We start from the raw sequence: 17293 nt of genomic DNA on the forward strand, positions 1-17293 counted from the left end.
ATCAAATTACTTGTGGGAGAGATAGTTTTCTGTCAATGAGTAATGTAATCCAGTTTAATAAATGGGAAATCACGTCATTAATTCAGATACCTAGCAATGTCTGAAATGGGTGAAATTGTGGAGTATTGTGGAACAGCTGGGGGTTATTGCAGGCTCAAAAAAAGAAAGAAAGAGAAAAGACTAGCATTATTGCACAGTTGCAATCAGGGTTCATTACAGCTGGGCCTGAGGGCTGCCACCCTGTGAAGGTTTTCTGAAATGTTTACATGTGAAAAAACTATTTCAACATATATGCATCCATGTCTTGAAATCAATGTATTTGTGGATGTATTTTGTTGTAAAGGTATATTGTCCCAAATGGTAAATTGATGTGACAAATAAAGCCCAGCCTTAGCCAACTCCAAAATATAAATGTGCCCCTAATCCCAGACTTAACCCATCCTATTTAAGCCAACGCTTAAACTAAATTTTATAGGTAATTTTACCCTAATCCTCAGACTTTGTTAGAACTGAAAATATAAGTAAATGTATTTACACAAAGAGTTGCAGGGGTCTGGATCCAATACCCAGCAATGTAGCTGAAGCGTGACTACACAAAACATCTGGATGAAACGATGCCATCAATTAGCTGCTAGACACCAACTGAGCAAGATGGATGAGATGGCCTTTTTGTTTTCAGCAATCTGTGGGTAATGAAAATATTATTAATTGTGTTACATTGAATTAGAGGCCACAGTGTCCATATATATATGTATGAGAAGAAAAAGCAATCAAGTTAAACACCTGAAGACCTGCAGCTTCAAATTCAAGAATTCTCAGATGTCAGCTTTGTTATATCTAAGAAAATGTAAGTAGATCAATGGATACTCAAAGAAGTAAAAATATATGTCTACCTTGGACAACAAATCAGAACAGATGGAGATATTATGGCAGAAATCAAAAGAAGAGTGAAAATGGACTGGAGAGCTCACTTATGGCTCTGAAATCTGGTCATTAAATACCAAAATGATAGAGACACTGAGGACCACACAAAGAAGCTTGGAAAGGTGTATGCTTGGAATAACAAGAATATATTAAAAAATGAATGGATCTGAAAACAAACACAAATATGTTACATCACTGAATGAGTGAAAATGTTACAGTGGCAATGGGCCTGACACTCTGCAAGAAGAACAGACACAAGATGGACAAATGAAGCTAAAACCAAGTGATGAAACAAGACCTAGAAGATGAGCACGTAAAAGATGGGACGACGAAAGGATACATTTTGCAGGCATGACATGGAGAGGAGAAGCTGTAGATAGAAGAAAAGCCTTCATCCAGCAGTGGACAACGTGGGTTGATGGTGATGATGTGATGATGATGATGATGATGAATCTGATACATAAACATATTCATATACATACAGACATGCATGGACAAGCAACTCCTTGTTCTTCGGCTACCACAAGAGGGCGACGCCGTTCTCCATCTTTTTACAATAGTGAAAAGAAGGCATACTGAGTAAACAGTGAATATGCTTTCAGAAACAGCGATAAAACGACATAGTTTGCGCCACGGAAGAGGCGTCGTTTTCGATGTGTATGATGTGAAATAAAAGGTGGGTCCCTCCTCTCTTTGGTGCAGTTTCCTTGTCCGCGGCGTGGATTTGAATAATAACTGTGTCTGTGATCTGAATAACATAAAAGCCAGCGTGTCGAGGTGCAGGATCCGAGGCCTGGGGTGGCTTTTGCAGGGACCGAGTAAGTGTTTGTGCCGGGGTTTAATGGATTTGAATGTATGTGCAAATGCATGCATTTATTTTTGCAAGGATTGAATCGTAGTATTCATAGTGCAATGCGTTTCTTCACAATCGGGCGTTATTTTGTTCCTGCCAATAAATACGTGTATAAAGGTGAATCGTTACAAGTGTAGCATTCATGACCCAAGCTTAGACCTGGCATAAAAAAGTGTGTCGAAACGATGCAGGCTTTGTTTCAGTTTGTGTCTTATCGTCGTACTAGGGGAAAATGATCACAAACAGTAATATAATGCGGTAAAACGGTAAATCATACTTTTGCTATACGAATAACTAAAATGTCACAGCATACTATTCAATAAATGCATCACAACAATGCAGCCTTCATAAAACATAATCTAATAATAACATGTCTATATAAATGGATGTGTATGGTTTTGTTTTTAAGGTGGTCTATATTTGGAAATGGTTTATCCCGACCCCTCCCCCTCGCAACGCTTTTTGGTCGATGTCGTTTTTAAATATCTTGACACATTATTGGACATGTATATCTAATTAACAACCTTGTGCTGGACACTGGCTCCCCCTTTTTCTACAAACATTGTCATGAAATAAGTTTGAGGTGCAAATCTACAATAACCGATGAAACAAGGATGCAAAACTGAAATGAAAACTGACATTTATTGAAATACAGATTTAAAGTGTGCTGGACTCCCAGAAGGGGACAATGCTTTGTAATTCTAGACTTGTGACTATAATACAATGTGCAACAACTGTGGCCCACCAGATCATGGTACCATATAGCACTATATTGAAAATAAAAAGGGACTCCTGTTTGTCGTGAGATGGGCCACAAACTGGAACGACCTCTCTGGGTATCCCTACACCATGAACATAAAATGCCTTCTGTTTCATCTCAATCTGTGAACTATATTGCTGCAAAACTCTCAAATATAAATAGCTACTTTTCCTTCTGTAACAAGATACAATATATTATTTGAAACCTGTGATTTTTATTGTATTCATTTCTATCACATAAATGTGTCAAGATTCATGCCTGTCAGCCTCTTTAAGAACACAATGAATAGGATATCTTTTCAAACTGTGTGTTGCTCTTTTTTTATATTTTTTAGACTTGCAAATAATCGTGGCAGAAATAACTCCTCAGGACATTTAAACATTGCACTTTCAAATTTGGATTGATCGCCCTTGTTGTAGTTGTCATTGAATCGGTTTGGCTTTCCTCTTGTTATTGAACCAGCGTTTCTTGACTGAGATTGGTATTGACCAGTGGTCCTGCTGTAACTCAGCGTGTGTTGCAGGTCTCGGTGCAGCTCCGATGGCAGACGGCTGATGTCTGACACTATGCGGCACCACTGGCTGCTCCTGGGAGCTTGTGGATGGGTGCTGTTGATACTGATGTTTGCCAGCAAGTTCATCAATTTCAACTTAAGGGTTCCGGATGGTAAGTGTTTGAGGTCAAAGAATACTCCCTTTTGGGCATTCAGGGATCTTAAGGCCAGCTTTCATGTCTTTTTCTCAGAATCCAGTGCATTTGCAGTTATTGCCATTGAGGAAGAACCAGTTGTAATAGAATTCCACAGTGAGAGTGCCCAGATTAAAATAAGCACATCTAGCACGGCATCAACATGAACATTGAAAGATCTCCACTTATTAACCCTCACAGCACACCTTTAGGATTATGTGAAATGACCTGTACTCCCGTGACACAAAGAAGTTGACACTTTTCAGTTCTCTTCCATGAAGGACCATGTTCAATTCTGAATTATATTTTCAGTGTAACTTCTGTTTTTTTTATATAAGTGTGTGTATACTGTACACACATGCACACACAGATAACATTTATGAAAATTATGTTTTTAATTATGCAAATAAAACTTTAAACAATGTATTAAAACATGCTGGTAATATAAGCTTTTAAATCCTTATGTTTATACATGTAGTATAGACTGCGATTTGTATTTCTCTTTGGTTCGGGAGTACATTGACCAAAGTTGAGCAGGACAAAATATTCTGCTTGTTTATACTCTGAATTATACAACCTCTTCCAGAGGATATTCAATATCTGGGGGAGATGGGGACAGATTAGCAGCCTTAAATGTTTTATTGACAATTCCCCACTTCTTTGTTTATTACTTAATTGGAAAAATTGCTTATCTTGGCATGATGATAAATGTGGCCCTATGGGTTTTGTGTGTTTGGAGGTCAGATTAGAAGTTTTTAAATGTGTAATTTGGATCAAATTATGTCACAGTCACAGGTGAGATCTACAGACAATTTGGCACAGTTGCTTTTAAAGGATTAATAAAACTAAAATATGTGGTTGTTTGTTCAGAGGTGTTTTCACTTGTTAAAATAACTATACAAAATTAAAACAGTTCTGGCAATGATATGTTACACTGTAAATGCTTTTGAAAACCACTTTCAATGTGCTTGTGTGACTCATAGGAAAAAAAAAAAAATAAGGTGAAGTCTGTGCTGAACTTTGAATAAAAGTTGAAATAAAAATGAAAACGTTAACTGTATCAATACAGTTCACACCTGCTTGTTGCCAGTACCCTGAGATCCCCAATTACTGTGTTTTTGAGTGTTCTACTTCCTAAGCCCTCAGTGCTAATGAGACCTTGTTAGTAGTCTGCGGGTGTCCAGCCTGTCACTGGTCCACGAGGGACCCCTGCAGAGCCCCTGTTAAGTCACCACTCAGTGTTGCCAGCCCACGTGTTCTGTCACTTGGTGCTCCTGCACGTTTGAGGCGCTCCAGTGTGACGGACACAGTTTGCTGTTTTCCCCAGCTGGTTAATGTTCCAGATACAGGAACGTGTTTTTTTTTTCTCTCCCCTCTTATGCTTCAGGTACACCTGTCGCTTCTGTGTGCCTGCTGCCCTGCGAAGGCCAGATCTTATCAGACTTGAGGGAGCATGTTTTAATTGTTCCTTAAGAACAATACTGACTTGATATGGCAAACTATATAAAATATTAGGAGAATAGTGTATAACAGTGGAGAAACATTTAAACAGACTACAGCTGGAACAGAGGTGATGAGAGATGACAGGCGTATCTGTTTTCCAGCAGGGGACAGTACAGTTCACCCAGGGGAACGAGATCTGAGTTGAGTTTTTTTTTTTTTCTGTACGGATGGACAGAAACAAACGGGGACAATTCACAGTTAGGTTCTGGCATTCCCTTAGTTTGAAGTGGTTTTGAATAGATGTGATACATTTTCACAGAATTTGACTAAAAAGTGAACCCAGTAGGCACATTGTCAAACCACATGTGATTTTTCTAACACGGTACCCTTTCCATTAAAGGTCTGACTCATCATGATCCTTGTTTTTCAGACTACGGAGGCAAGTCAGAACCGCTTAGCTGGACTGTGACGGCAACCAAGTTAATCAAGTCACTAGCACGAGAGTTGGAGAAGAGTGAGCCACAACCTGCACATCAGGTGAGACGTCTTCTAATTTCCTACTGGAGCATTAAAGAGTTAAAGCAAAGCAAAAGGAGCTCTGTACTGAACAAGCTTCTTTTAATAGCTTTTTAACAAGAGGTTCATTGATCAAACTTAAATAAAAGGGAAATGACATGCCTTTGGTACTCAAAGATCTGATGCTGGTCTGATCCTTCCCTGCTAGTGTCCAGTCATTCCCCAAACTGGTGAACATAATGACTCCTGATTTAAATCATGCTGTCAGTTAGTTCCCTAGTTAAGCCTTTATATGAGTCTGAAGTGTGCAGTCTGTCCCCTGTAACTAACAGATCTGAAAAAGTTGGGTAACATTTAAAACCATTAGACTTTTCTTTCAACATGCTATTGAGTTGCTTTCTATGAATTTGAACAGATTTGTTTTGTGTCCTTGTTTGGTCTTGCCAGTCAAGAACCTAGGCATTATCAGGGAATCCTTATTTTTATCTTTTTTAACTGCCATGTGTGTATGATGTAGGCTAGGTTGACAAAGTTCTACAAATGTTTGGTATGACTGGTCTTTTTTTGCAATATTCAGTTGCAAAAACTGTATAGGCCTGGCCTATGTAATCGTATTGTATCAGTAATGCAATGTTGTGGAATTCTCATGTCATGTACTTGTACATACCTTTTCCATAGCTCCTCTAATCATTTGAAATTAGCATTCTGTAATATGTGACAGTGCAGTGTATGTGACGTATTGCAATTGCCCTGTCAGGTATGGCTGAGACTATCTCGGGTGCCTGCTAGAGTTCAGTTTTTCAGTGTATATAATCACTGTGTAAAGACCTGTTGTCGTGAGATAACACTGAGACTTGTGTGCTGCTGTTCAGTGGAGAGACAAGTGAACCAGGACATCAGGAGTCAAGTGGGTCCCAGCGATTGAAGAGACCTCCACGCACAAGACTAGGAATCCCAAGAATGTCTGTCATATGTAATTGAACTTTGTCTAAAAAGCTGTGTATTTTCATTATAATCCAAAGGAAATCCAATAATCAAATGAAAAGCCTTTGTTTCTTCCAAACCAAATATTTTTTTACAGGAATTACACAAGTTTTTTCCTTCCAATTAGGACATATTGTGGGTAGTGCTGAGCAAGTCTCTGTGTTACATCAGTAACCGGTTTACAGCGTACATCACTTGTTTTTTGTTCTTAATGTTCTCAATCTCAAAACTGGCAAATTTATATATTGAGGACACCAGTCTCCTACTGCTAATAATCAAATCATAATAAATAATGATCATATTTTAACCTAACACCATAGGTTAGCATAATTGACCAGTATGAAATATACTGCACAGTGGTCACAGTGCATATTGAGCGCTATTGACAGATAAAGGCTGTCTGAAGAAAATTATAGAGACTGAGACTTCATATCCCACTTGTGCCTTGTGATGCTTTTAAACAGAAGATTGAATATTGTATGAGTGCATTAAGGGGCTGCCTGTACAGAACTACATAAAGAGTATAATCATGAAATGTGAAATGAAAAATAGGCCAAAGTTGTTTTTAATAATGACAACTCATTTTCAAACTCTTCCACCTCAGATTTCTGCTTTATCAGCCTGCTGCTTCCCATGGATTGACCAGTGAGTGAAAATGTTAGCCTCTGAAAGGTTCCCCCGTCTAATCACACCTACATTTTGAATCCTTTTTTCAGACCGGTTACAATTTCACTAACGCTGTGGTGGTTGGGCCTTCACATCTACAGAAAATGTAAAGGTTTAGACCTCCTGGGATCCGTCTGGCAGGGGTACAGTAGATTGGCCTGAGAGTATCAGAAATGTGATTCCTGAGTTAATCCACTGGCTGGCAGCCTCAGACAAACTCCACACACACACACCATAGTGAGGAATGGGTCTGGAGGTGTTGTTTTTTTTTTTACCTTTTACAACACGGTTCAATACCAGCTTCAGATTTCCACATGATTTTTTTCATCAGGACACCTTCTGTTCTGTCTGACCCCCTTCTCGAAGAGCCTGTACTGTAATTGTTTTGTAAGTAAAGCATTATATTCCTTTATTTTTCCTGCCTCCTGATGTCACCCTTTATTAACCACCTTCTCTTCCACAGTAGTGTTCTGGGCACTGCTTTATTAGCCTAGGACCCAGTCTTCATTCACCACACATGGTTCCAGGAGCACTTTATACCCTAAAACATAACCAAATTCTTGGGGTAATTTGTGAGAAAACGGCAGTACTGTCTCAGCAGTCTGGTTTGTTTGTTTGTTTGTTTGTTTGTTTCTCCTGGATCCCTGAAGTGGCATAAGCTCAATATGTTTTTTTTTTTACTTACATTCTTTTGTTTTTAATCTGGTTAAAGTAGTGGTCTCGTTGATATTTTCCCCCACTGTATACAGTGACCATCTTTGAAGTGGGTGTCTGAATTCTAGTACTATACGAATACAAATATCTCCTCCCGGGCCAATTCAATATGAGAGGCTGCCTGTGATGTAGGCCGCGTTGCAGGGTGAAGTGATCTGTGCAATAGTGTACGACACGGCAGTGCACCACTCGTGTTACTGCCATATCACAGAGGCTTGGCTCTCTTAAAGCAGGAAGAGGGTCAGCAGGGAGGCATTTAACATCCTCCATTTTCACACAGACTGCACACTTCATAAATGGTCGAGCGTAGTGCATTCCTTAGACCCGTGACTCGGACCTAAAGTGTACTATGTATGCACTGTGCTTGGGAAGGAGTGGTGAGATGGGCCTTTGCCATACAGAGAGAGACCTGTTTGAAAGGCTCTGCAGGTGTTTGGCTTCCCTTAGAAAATGTTGACGTTCGGCTATAATTAGACCGCTGAGAGAGTGTTCTGTTTTCTTCTCTTTTCAAATCCAAAAAAGAAAAAAGAAACCAATATCAACATAGTCCTCAGTCCCACTCCTTCTCTGGCATGTTACTTTGTGATCTGTAGTGTTTGTATGTGTGTGTATATATAGATGCACGCTCAAACACTACAGATGTATTCAACTGTTTAATACTGATCAATATGGGAATTTGCACTTCTGGCTACTTTAATTTCATACTACCAGCTGTGGGGTTTAATAATTAAAACACTGAATACATTCACGGTCTGTTTGCAGTTCATGATGCAGTTTGTCTTTTATTGGATCTATTGCCAGGAGGCTATCCTCAATTCTAGTGTATCTGTACCACAAATATCTACAAAAAGGATATTTTTGCCATTACTAGATGGTAAGGGTTCAGATGTGCCCTGACAGCAGTGCTGACGGTGGTGGTGTTTGTTAGCTCCCCGAAGGCACCGTGGCGGTTAACGGAGAAGACTGGCAGGCTGTGGAGAGTGAGCGTCTGGAGCTGGTATCCAGCGTGTGCAGAAACGGCTCGCTGAAGAACCTCACACACACGCCAATTGGCAAGTTTGTCCTCGACAGGATCTTCGTGTGTGACAAGCACAAGATCCTCTTCTGCCAGACTCCAAAGGTCGGCAACACACAGTGGAAGAAGGTTCTCATAGTCCTCAACGGTAAGTAGCTTATCTTTTTATTATATTATTGTTAAATTATTCAGCAAGATTAGCTCCATGTATCTGGGCAGATCTTATTTATTTCCATCTTTACTGTGGAGACGCAAAGCAGACAAGTTCGTAATGTAAGATATGCTTGGCAGCTGTGTAGATTTTTAAATAATGATAATAACATGGATGTACAGACTGAAACCTAAAGGCTGTTTTATTTTAGTCAGCCTCTGAATGATATGATTTGCGTCAGTCTAGGAGGATGCCACCACTGTCTTGTGATTTATTGAGTTTTTTTGTTGTCTACAGGAGCTTTCTCCACCGTCGAGGAAATACCAGAGAATGTAGTTCACGACCATGACAAGAATGGCCTGCCTCGCCTTTCATCTATGAGCGAGAAAGAAATTGCAGAGAGGTATGAAATAAATGTGGAGAATACATTCTTCTTCTTCTTATTATTATTATTATTATTTTTATTTCTTGGCAGACTTACAACATAAGTGCAAAAATACAGTAAGTACAAGGCATCAATCATTACAAAATACATTCTTACATAATACATATACACAAGGAGCCATGGTTAACTGTCCTTGAACTCTAGGTGCGTATTCCACTGATGGTTTTACCTTCATTAAAAAACAGATATAAAATGTTAGTGCTAACAGTATCAAAAACCATAAAACATCGAATTCAATTATCATTTACACTCTATTCTAATCTTTATTTTATTTGAAGCGTGCTCTAAGACTAATTTTCATTAGTTTCAGTCTAGTTTTTAATAGATTGCAACTATTACTGGTAAGAAGGGGTGATACTTACAATGAACTTAGAAAAATCCATCTCCAATATAATCCTATATAGCCTATCAGTTGCGTACTCTTCCGTTCATGGTGGATTCGTATTTTGTTTTTTCTCTCCAGGTTAAACACGTATTTCAAATTCTTCATTGTGAGAGACCCATTTGAGAGGCTCATTTCTGCCTTCAAGGACAAGTTTCTTCAGAACCCCAGGTTTGAGCCCTGGTATAAACATGACATAGCTCCGGCCATCATCCGCAAATACAGAAAGAACCACATGGAAACCACGGGGCTGCGCTTCGAAGACTTCATCCGTTATCTAGGCGACCCCAACCACAAGAGAGTGGACCGGCAATTCGGAGACCACATAATTCACTGGGTCACCTACGTGGAGCTGTGCGCGCCCTGTGACATAAAGTACAACGTTATTGGGCACCACGAAAGTCTGGAACGTGACGCTCCTTACATTTTAAAAGCTGCTGGCATAGACCATTTAGTTTCCTATCCTACCATCCCACCAGGGATCACTTCGTACAATAGGACAAAGGTGGAACAGTACTTCTCTGGAATAAGCAAAAGAGACATCCGCCGTCTGTATGCACGCTTTCATGGTGACTTTAGGCTTTTTGGCTACAAGGAACCTGATTTTTTATTAAACTAACCACCTAAATTAGATTTCTTTTTTTTTTTTTTTTAAGAACTGTATGTTTAAATATAGTATATATATATATATATATATTAAATCCAAACAACAGGGGTCTAATGTTTGCCTGACTAGAACTGCATGCCATTATAAACTGTTAAACGAAGAAAAACAAAATTTCTTTGTGGACCCTCTTACCGAAGTATAGAAATTAAAATTAAAACTAGATTATCATTCACACCTAGATCTTCATGCTAGTTAATAAAGGAATTTGGATGTTCTGATGCCCCTGTATTCAAGTTGTTGGGGAAGAAGCATGCAAATGGTCAGACATTTCTTTCAGTACATAGCCTTTGCCTCAAAACATGGTCAGAACTGTTATTGATATTTTAATGCAATTGTGTATTACTGGTGGCCACAATACATTGTCAGTCAGCTAATCATGTGCTGAAGATTTGTATATCACTCATTGTGTGACACTCCAAGAGAAACACATGCACTCCCTTCATAATCTGTTGATGTATACAGGCCTTCATATATAAATCATTCAAACTTCTTGTTTGATTGAGTGCTCTTCACACAATAATTGCCTTAGAGCACTTTACAGGATGAATGTGTACATGAAGTAGAGTAGATAAACCGTTAGGCATAGAGGAGAGAAAAACAAAAACTAAATAAATATATTGGGGTCTAAGGTCCCCCTCCAGTCAAGCAAGAGTTGAAGAATATGGGTGGATCGAATTCTAGACGTATATATTCAGAGGAAATGGAGGAGTGTAATGGATTCACAACTTATTTTTTTTCTCCAGCATGAGACTGAGGCTGGGAGATTGTACCCCGGACAGACCAGCACTAACAAAACTCTTTTGTATCTCGAAACAGATGTTCTTCTGTTATGAAAATGTAAAAGATTGTAATAAACTGTCTGGCTTAAAATCATGGAATTTTCCTCACAAGGATCCATATACAGTACTGTGCAAATGTTTTAGGCAGGTGTGAAAAAATGCTGTAAAGTAAGAATGCTTTCAAAAATAGACATGTTAATGGATTATATTTATCAATTAACTAAATGCAAAGTGAGTGAACAGAAGAAAAATCTGCCTTCAAAACAGCATCAGTTCTTCTAGGTACACTTGCACACAGTTTTTGAAGGAACTCGGCAGGTAGGTTGGCCCAAATATCTTTGAGAACTAACCACAGCTCTTCTGTGGATTTAGGCAGCCTCAGTTGCTTCTCTCTCTTCATGTAATCCCAGACAGACTCGATCAGGGCTCTGTGGGGGCCATACCATCACTTCCAGGACTGCTTGTTCTTCTTTACACTGAAGATAGTTCTTAATGACTGTCGCTGTATGTTTTGGGTCGTTGTCATGCTGCAGAATAAATTTGGGGGCAATCAGACACCTTCCTGTTGGTATTGCATGATGGATAAGTATCTACCTGTACTTCTCAGCATAGAGGAGACCATTAACTCTGACCAAATCCCCAACTCCATTTGCAGAAATGCAGCCCCAAACCTCCGGCATGCTTCACTGTTGCCTGCAGACACTCATCCGTGCACCGCTCTCCAGCCCTTCGGTGACCAAACTGCCTTCTGCAACAGACAAATCTTACATTTTGACTCATCAGTCCAGAGCACCTGCTGCCATTTTTCTGCACCCCAGTTCCTATGTTTTCATGCATAGTTGAGTCGCCTGGCCTTGTTGCCACATCGGAGGTATGGCTTTTTAGCTGCAGGTCTTCCATGAAGGCCACTTCTGACCAGACTTCTCCGAACAGTAAATGGGTGTACCAGGGTTCCACTGTTTTCTGCCAGTTCTGAGCTGATGGCACTGCTGGACATCTTCCTATTGCATAATGCTTACTTCCCTTTGCGTCTTTCATCTGCTGCAGTAAGTTTCCTTGGCTGACCACTGTGTCTACTGTCCTCAATGTTGCCCGTTTCTTTGTGCTTCTTCAAAAGAGCTTGAACAGCACATCTGGAAACCCCTGTCTGCCTTGAAATGTCTGCCTGGGAGAGACCTTGCTGATGCAGTATAACTGCCTTGTGTCTTGTTGCTGTGCTCAGTCTTGCCATGGTGTGACTTTTGACAGTAAACGGTCTTCAGCAGCCTCACCTTGTTAGCTGAGTTTGGCTGTTCCTCAGCCAGTTTTATTCCTCTTACACAGCTGTTTCTGTTTCAGTTAATGAGTGTATTTCAACCTACATATTGAATTGATGATCATTAGCACCTGTTTGGTATAATTGTTTAATCATACATCTGAATATATGCCTACAAAATCCCTGACTTTGTGCAAGTGTACCTAGAAGAATTGATGCTGTTTTGAAGGCAAAGGGTGGTCACACCAAATATGGATTTGATGTCGATTTTTCTTCTGTTCACTCACTTTGCATTTAGTTAATTGATAAATATAATCTATTAACATGTCTATTTTTGAAAGCATTCTTACTTTACAGCATTTTTTCACATCTGCCTAAAACGTTTGCACAGTGCTGTACTTCCAAAGCAGAACTGCTAGGTGGATCGTTCAATGTACAAATAAAATACATTTTTGAAAATTATCTGTCAGATTAATAATAGCAGACCACCAAGTCCTGAATAAAACAAGAACAGCCACTCTTAGTGAGTTGTCAGTTGCTGTACTGTAAATAAGATTGTGTTACACTCAGAGTTCATTACATCATTGGTTCAGAGACAAAACATAGAATAGAATTACACTGAGTCACTTCACAGAACTAAGCATAAGGGGAATTAACTGGAATATAATTACCCCAGGTGGATCAGGTTTCACTGTATCAAAACATAATATAAATCAAAGTGTGCTTCCTTACTTGTGTTCTGTGGCGCCATAGCTGTGTTTTAACATCCCTGTAAGGAGGCAACTCTTTAAACAGTGCTGTTTGTACTAAAGGACAAATGTTCTCAATGAGAGAGAACTATACAGCATTACTGTGAACAGAGCCATTGTGACAACAGTGCAGTGGGCATGACAAATATGTAGCCGTACTTTACAGCACCATTCCGCGGGAGCTCAGCATTAATCTCATTTGCGAGCGCTATACATAATCTTGGAGACACATGGATGACGTTATTGTCAGTGGCAGTAGACTGCATTACTAAATTGGTTAGTCAGCCTAAATTATACAAGTCCTCATTCATACAGGAAGTGCAGAGAGTTTGAAAATGATGACATGGCTGTGTGAAAGAGATGCATCACATAACTATGCGTCTACATAGCTTATGCTTCAGCTTACATACTAGAGAGCCACCTTGGAACACTCTGCCTGTTGAAATCGATAGCTTGCGCTGTGCCCTCTGTTTTAAAGAGAGCACTTTCCAGTAAGAACACAAATTAACAAAGATACTGTGATTCCCATTTGATGATTTAATGAAGCTTGGGACTTGTAATCTTCATTTTTTTTTTTTCTTCAGAAATTCAAAGCTTGGAATGTAGGACTGTGTTGAACACGGCTCAAATACTACAACTACAGAAATAAATAATGGCATGCAAGAATTGAATAAATCTATTCTGACGTGAGAACTGACTTGTCTGAGCTGGTATTAATCCTTTGAAGCTCACAGTTTTACACAGACACAGCAGAGATGCATTTCACCCTCTGCATAAGTTTATGATTCTGGGGAGATCAAAGGTATCTGTGTTTCAGTACAGCTAACTAAGTCTCCTTGAAAAAATAAAAATATAGGATGGATGCCATTATGTACAGATTTTGTAGATCATGAAAATAATAATGTCAGACTGTATCGAACAGCTTTTATATAAACCTGCAATTAAAATAATTCTGTGTAAATTTCTTCTATTATTTGTATCAGTACTGTTTGAATCCCAGAATGGTCTTTTTACAAATGCCAGTAGCATTGTTGGTCTTGTACGTTACATTCTTATTTTCCTCCACTCTTAATGTGCAATGGAAATCAGATATCAGTTAACTACTATAATTATAAATTGGATTTTAATTAGAAAACAATACGAGTGGCTGTAGAATCACTGTACCTGATCTTTATTACTAAAACAGCACAAGTGGAAAGCAGAATTAAGCGGCTGCTGTGCAAGGATGTCATCGGGTAGACGGGACTGAAATACAACACGTAGAAAGAGTTTAATTTCATACCTCTATAGGTTTTATAGGCAGGAACAATAAAGCTGCCAAGTGCACAGAGAAGGAACTGTACAAACATCAACACGCAATTTAAAGCCCCCCATATAAGGCTGGTGCATACATGCTGGTTTGAAAAAACTATCATTATTTAAGCTTGTGCTTTTAACATTATACAACACGCTAGATGTACTTGATGGTAACTGATGTGTTATACAGTAATTACTGTGTTCAGACTATATGATTCAGATAAAGGATTATAAAGTTAAAGCCCAGAAGGCCAAGTACGGCACACATTACCGAGAGTGGAGGGGCAATAACCTTGTTTTCAACAGAAAATAGAGTCTCTCCCAAATGTAACATGCCCTAATTTCATAATGTACTGCATCGCATTCTTACAGCTACTGTGTTTAAGCCTGGGGACATCATAAGAGCCTCACGAGACACTGTAAACTAAAGGGGAATATTAAACTATAAATTGTGCAGAATACAGTCAAGCTTGTTAAACAATTGTCAATAAATCCCAGCATGGTTGAGTGCTTTAGCCATGATATGGAGTGAGCAATAGTCCATTCACATACATTTTGCATCCAAATTAGATGTATTAAACATTTAGAACTGTTTTTGCTCAAATTGAATGTGATATAATAAAAGTTTGAATTCAGTTGTATATGTATAAGTATATCTCACCATGTCTACTTCATGTGGTACAAATACTCACTATTGTCTTATTTATTGGTGTGTTTGGATTATCTTTCAATTTGGAGTTAAAATGCAGACTTAATATGGCAGATTATAAATCTTTTACCAATTTTATATTTGCACATTGAAAACACCTTAGTATAAGATTAAAATTTTCCAGTGTCGCATGATTATGTAGATCATCATAAAATACTGGTACTGACTTTATTACCGACAGCCCTGAAATTCTTATATAACCACTGGAATCACATAATTATCTGATTTATTTTCCATTTCTAATCTTCCATTAATTGACTGTGTTAATTAATAACTAGGTGCATTTGGTCTCATGTTATCAACTGGGGGATGTAAAAAGAGCTTGAGATGGACAGAGGACTTGAGGAAGTGATACTGGGATCGGGGCATTGCAATTGTTTAGCCGGGACATTCAGAAACAAACTGCTTACTAATCTTTCAATTTTATTTTTTAAATTCCTTTCTCCACACATGCACAAATGGTCTAAAATGTAATTAATATAAAAACAAACCGCATATATTGATACAACTTTGGTCATATGCACAAGTGTCCTATATTTAAATTATATTTTATATAATAAAAAGATGCATGGTACCCTCTAGTGGTGTATCTTGAAATTATGCTGTTCTGTTGTTTTTTCGTTTCTTTCTGTAAATTTCCATCTTAGTCTTAAACAAATGAAGGGGGGGATACTTAAAGGTTAAATATATTTTTAAATTATTCATGCTTTAATTTGTTCTTCTTCTGCTTGTGTGTGTTTGTGTTTCACTTCAGATTTAATGTAAAGTAGTATGGTTGCTAGGAGAATGTTTCTAGTGTTTTTGGGTAGTTAACACAAAGGTCAGCATGTTTTTTTTTGGTGAGAACCCAGAAAACCAGGCCTTTTCATTCTTCACCCATTCAATATGAGTCAGTGCCCTTGCTTTCAGTACAGCTCAACCTGTTTGCCAGGTTTAATGCCTGAAATTGTTTGTGCTTTCCTCCAGCACAATGATAGTATTTATGTGCAATTTCAGACTCTCTTAATGGTCTCGTACAATGCCAACAGCCCAGACTATTGGACGTAATACTCAATTTGGGCAGTCATTGCTACTGGTTGAATTGCAAAGCTGATATAATTGTCAAATTGTCACGTTTTTCATCCATATGCTGTAGCAGCATACATGCTCTTTTTGCTTCTACACACAAAGCTGTGGAAATATGATCTGGGTATGATAGGACTGTGGCATACACCTGTACCTCCATGTGCAGCTGGACACCAAATATGAAAGAGGGATATTGGGATTAACTCGACCATTGCTGCAGGTATTGTATTTATTGTCTCCTATTTCCATAACATCCAACTAGGCAGAAATGACCAAACTGCAGACACACATCTCAGGTAGGCTTAAATGTTGTGCGATGAATTCACTGTAATAATAAAAGCAGAAAGATCTCTTATACAAGGAAAGGTGTGATTTTTAGAGGGCAGTTCGCATTCAGAATGTGTTATATTTCTTCCAGTTTTCTTCATATTTGTGAAAGCTCACTGTTGAGGGCATTTGAGGATTCTCCCTTTCTGACTTGTCAGACAAACTTTATTCACCCAGCAAATGCAAAACAGATTTCACAGAGCTACCCTTATGCATGGTTGCCTTGGTGAATTGACCATTATTATTATTTTTCCAGCTCATTAGTTCTGCAGTGATGATAATCTTTACAATTTTGTATCTTACATTCTGGCCCCTTATTTACCAAAGTCATACTAAACTGCTTTTACGGTCAAATCAAAATCAACCCTGCACATAATAAATCCCACAGAATCTTGTTTGTGTTACGGTGATTACGCAACGCTATAAAACACACTTGATTAGGGGAGATTAAGTTGGCAGCCCCAATTAGGATAAGCCTTTCTTAAGTCATTTTGCAGTGTTGCGCTGGTTTGGACCATATGAAAAGGGACCTGTTAACAGAACAGTTGGAAGGGAACCACCTTTGAGGCTGCTGTTGTGTGACTGTCTTAGGATGATTGCAAACTCAGAAATGTCAGGCACGCCATCAGAGCTGCCACTCACGTGTGCCTGAGTTCAGCTGCTTGGAGATTTGTCGCATTCCTGTCTTTGTCAGCTGATTTAAACGTATGTGGAATTGCACAGTGAAGAGAGACATAACTTTCAAGTTTTTCTTCTAGTGAATTGGATTATTATTATTATTGTTCCTATTTTTCTTATCTTGTTTCCAATAGGCTGACATTTATAAACAAAAACAAAGCCCTCCCTAATGCTGGTGAAAAACATAACATCTATTTGCCCCACTGTACTTGCCCACCATTGTTGTTT

The 17293-nt window shown here is 38.7% G+C and overlaps 1 protein-coding gene across 4 annotated transcripts; it reads left to right on the forward strand.

The window, feature by feature from the left end:
• Nucleotides 1-1478: 1478 nt before the first annotated feature.
• Nucleotides 1479-11077, forward strand: chst10 (carbohydrate sulfotransferase 10). 4 transcript variants are annotated; one of them, XM_066706434.1, is made up of 6 exons: nucleotides 1479-1600; nucleotides 3049-3203; nucleotides 5098-5204; nucleotides 8476-8710; nucleotides 9011-9116; nucleotides 9622-11077. In XM_066706434.1, the coding sequence occupies exons 2-6, from the start codon at nucleotides 3092-3094 to the stop codon at nucleotides 10157-10159; spliced, it is 1098 nt and encodes a 365-aa protein (XP_066562531.1). In that variant the 5' UTR covers nucleotides 1479-1600; nucleotides 3049-3091; the 3' UTR covers nucleotides 10160-11077. The 4 variants fall into 4 exon arrangements, with proteins under 4 accessions (XP_066562531.1, XP_066562533.1, XP_066562532.1 ...); XM_066706436.1 differs by having other exon boundaries at nucleotides 3061-3203; XM_066706435.1 differs by lacking the exon at nucleotides 1479-1600 and adding an exon at nucleotides 1619-1742.
• Nucleotides 11078-17293: the final 6216 nt, after the last annotated feature.

Source organism: Amia ocellicauda, chromosome 6, assembly GCF_036373705.1.
Source record: "Amia ocellicauda isolate fAmiCal2 chromosome 6, fAmiCal2.hap1, whole genome shotgun sequence".
NCBI classification, from domain to species: Eukaryota; Metazoa; Chordata; class Actinopteri; order Amiiformes; family Amiidae; genus Amia; species Amia ocellicauda.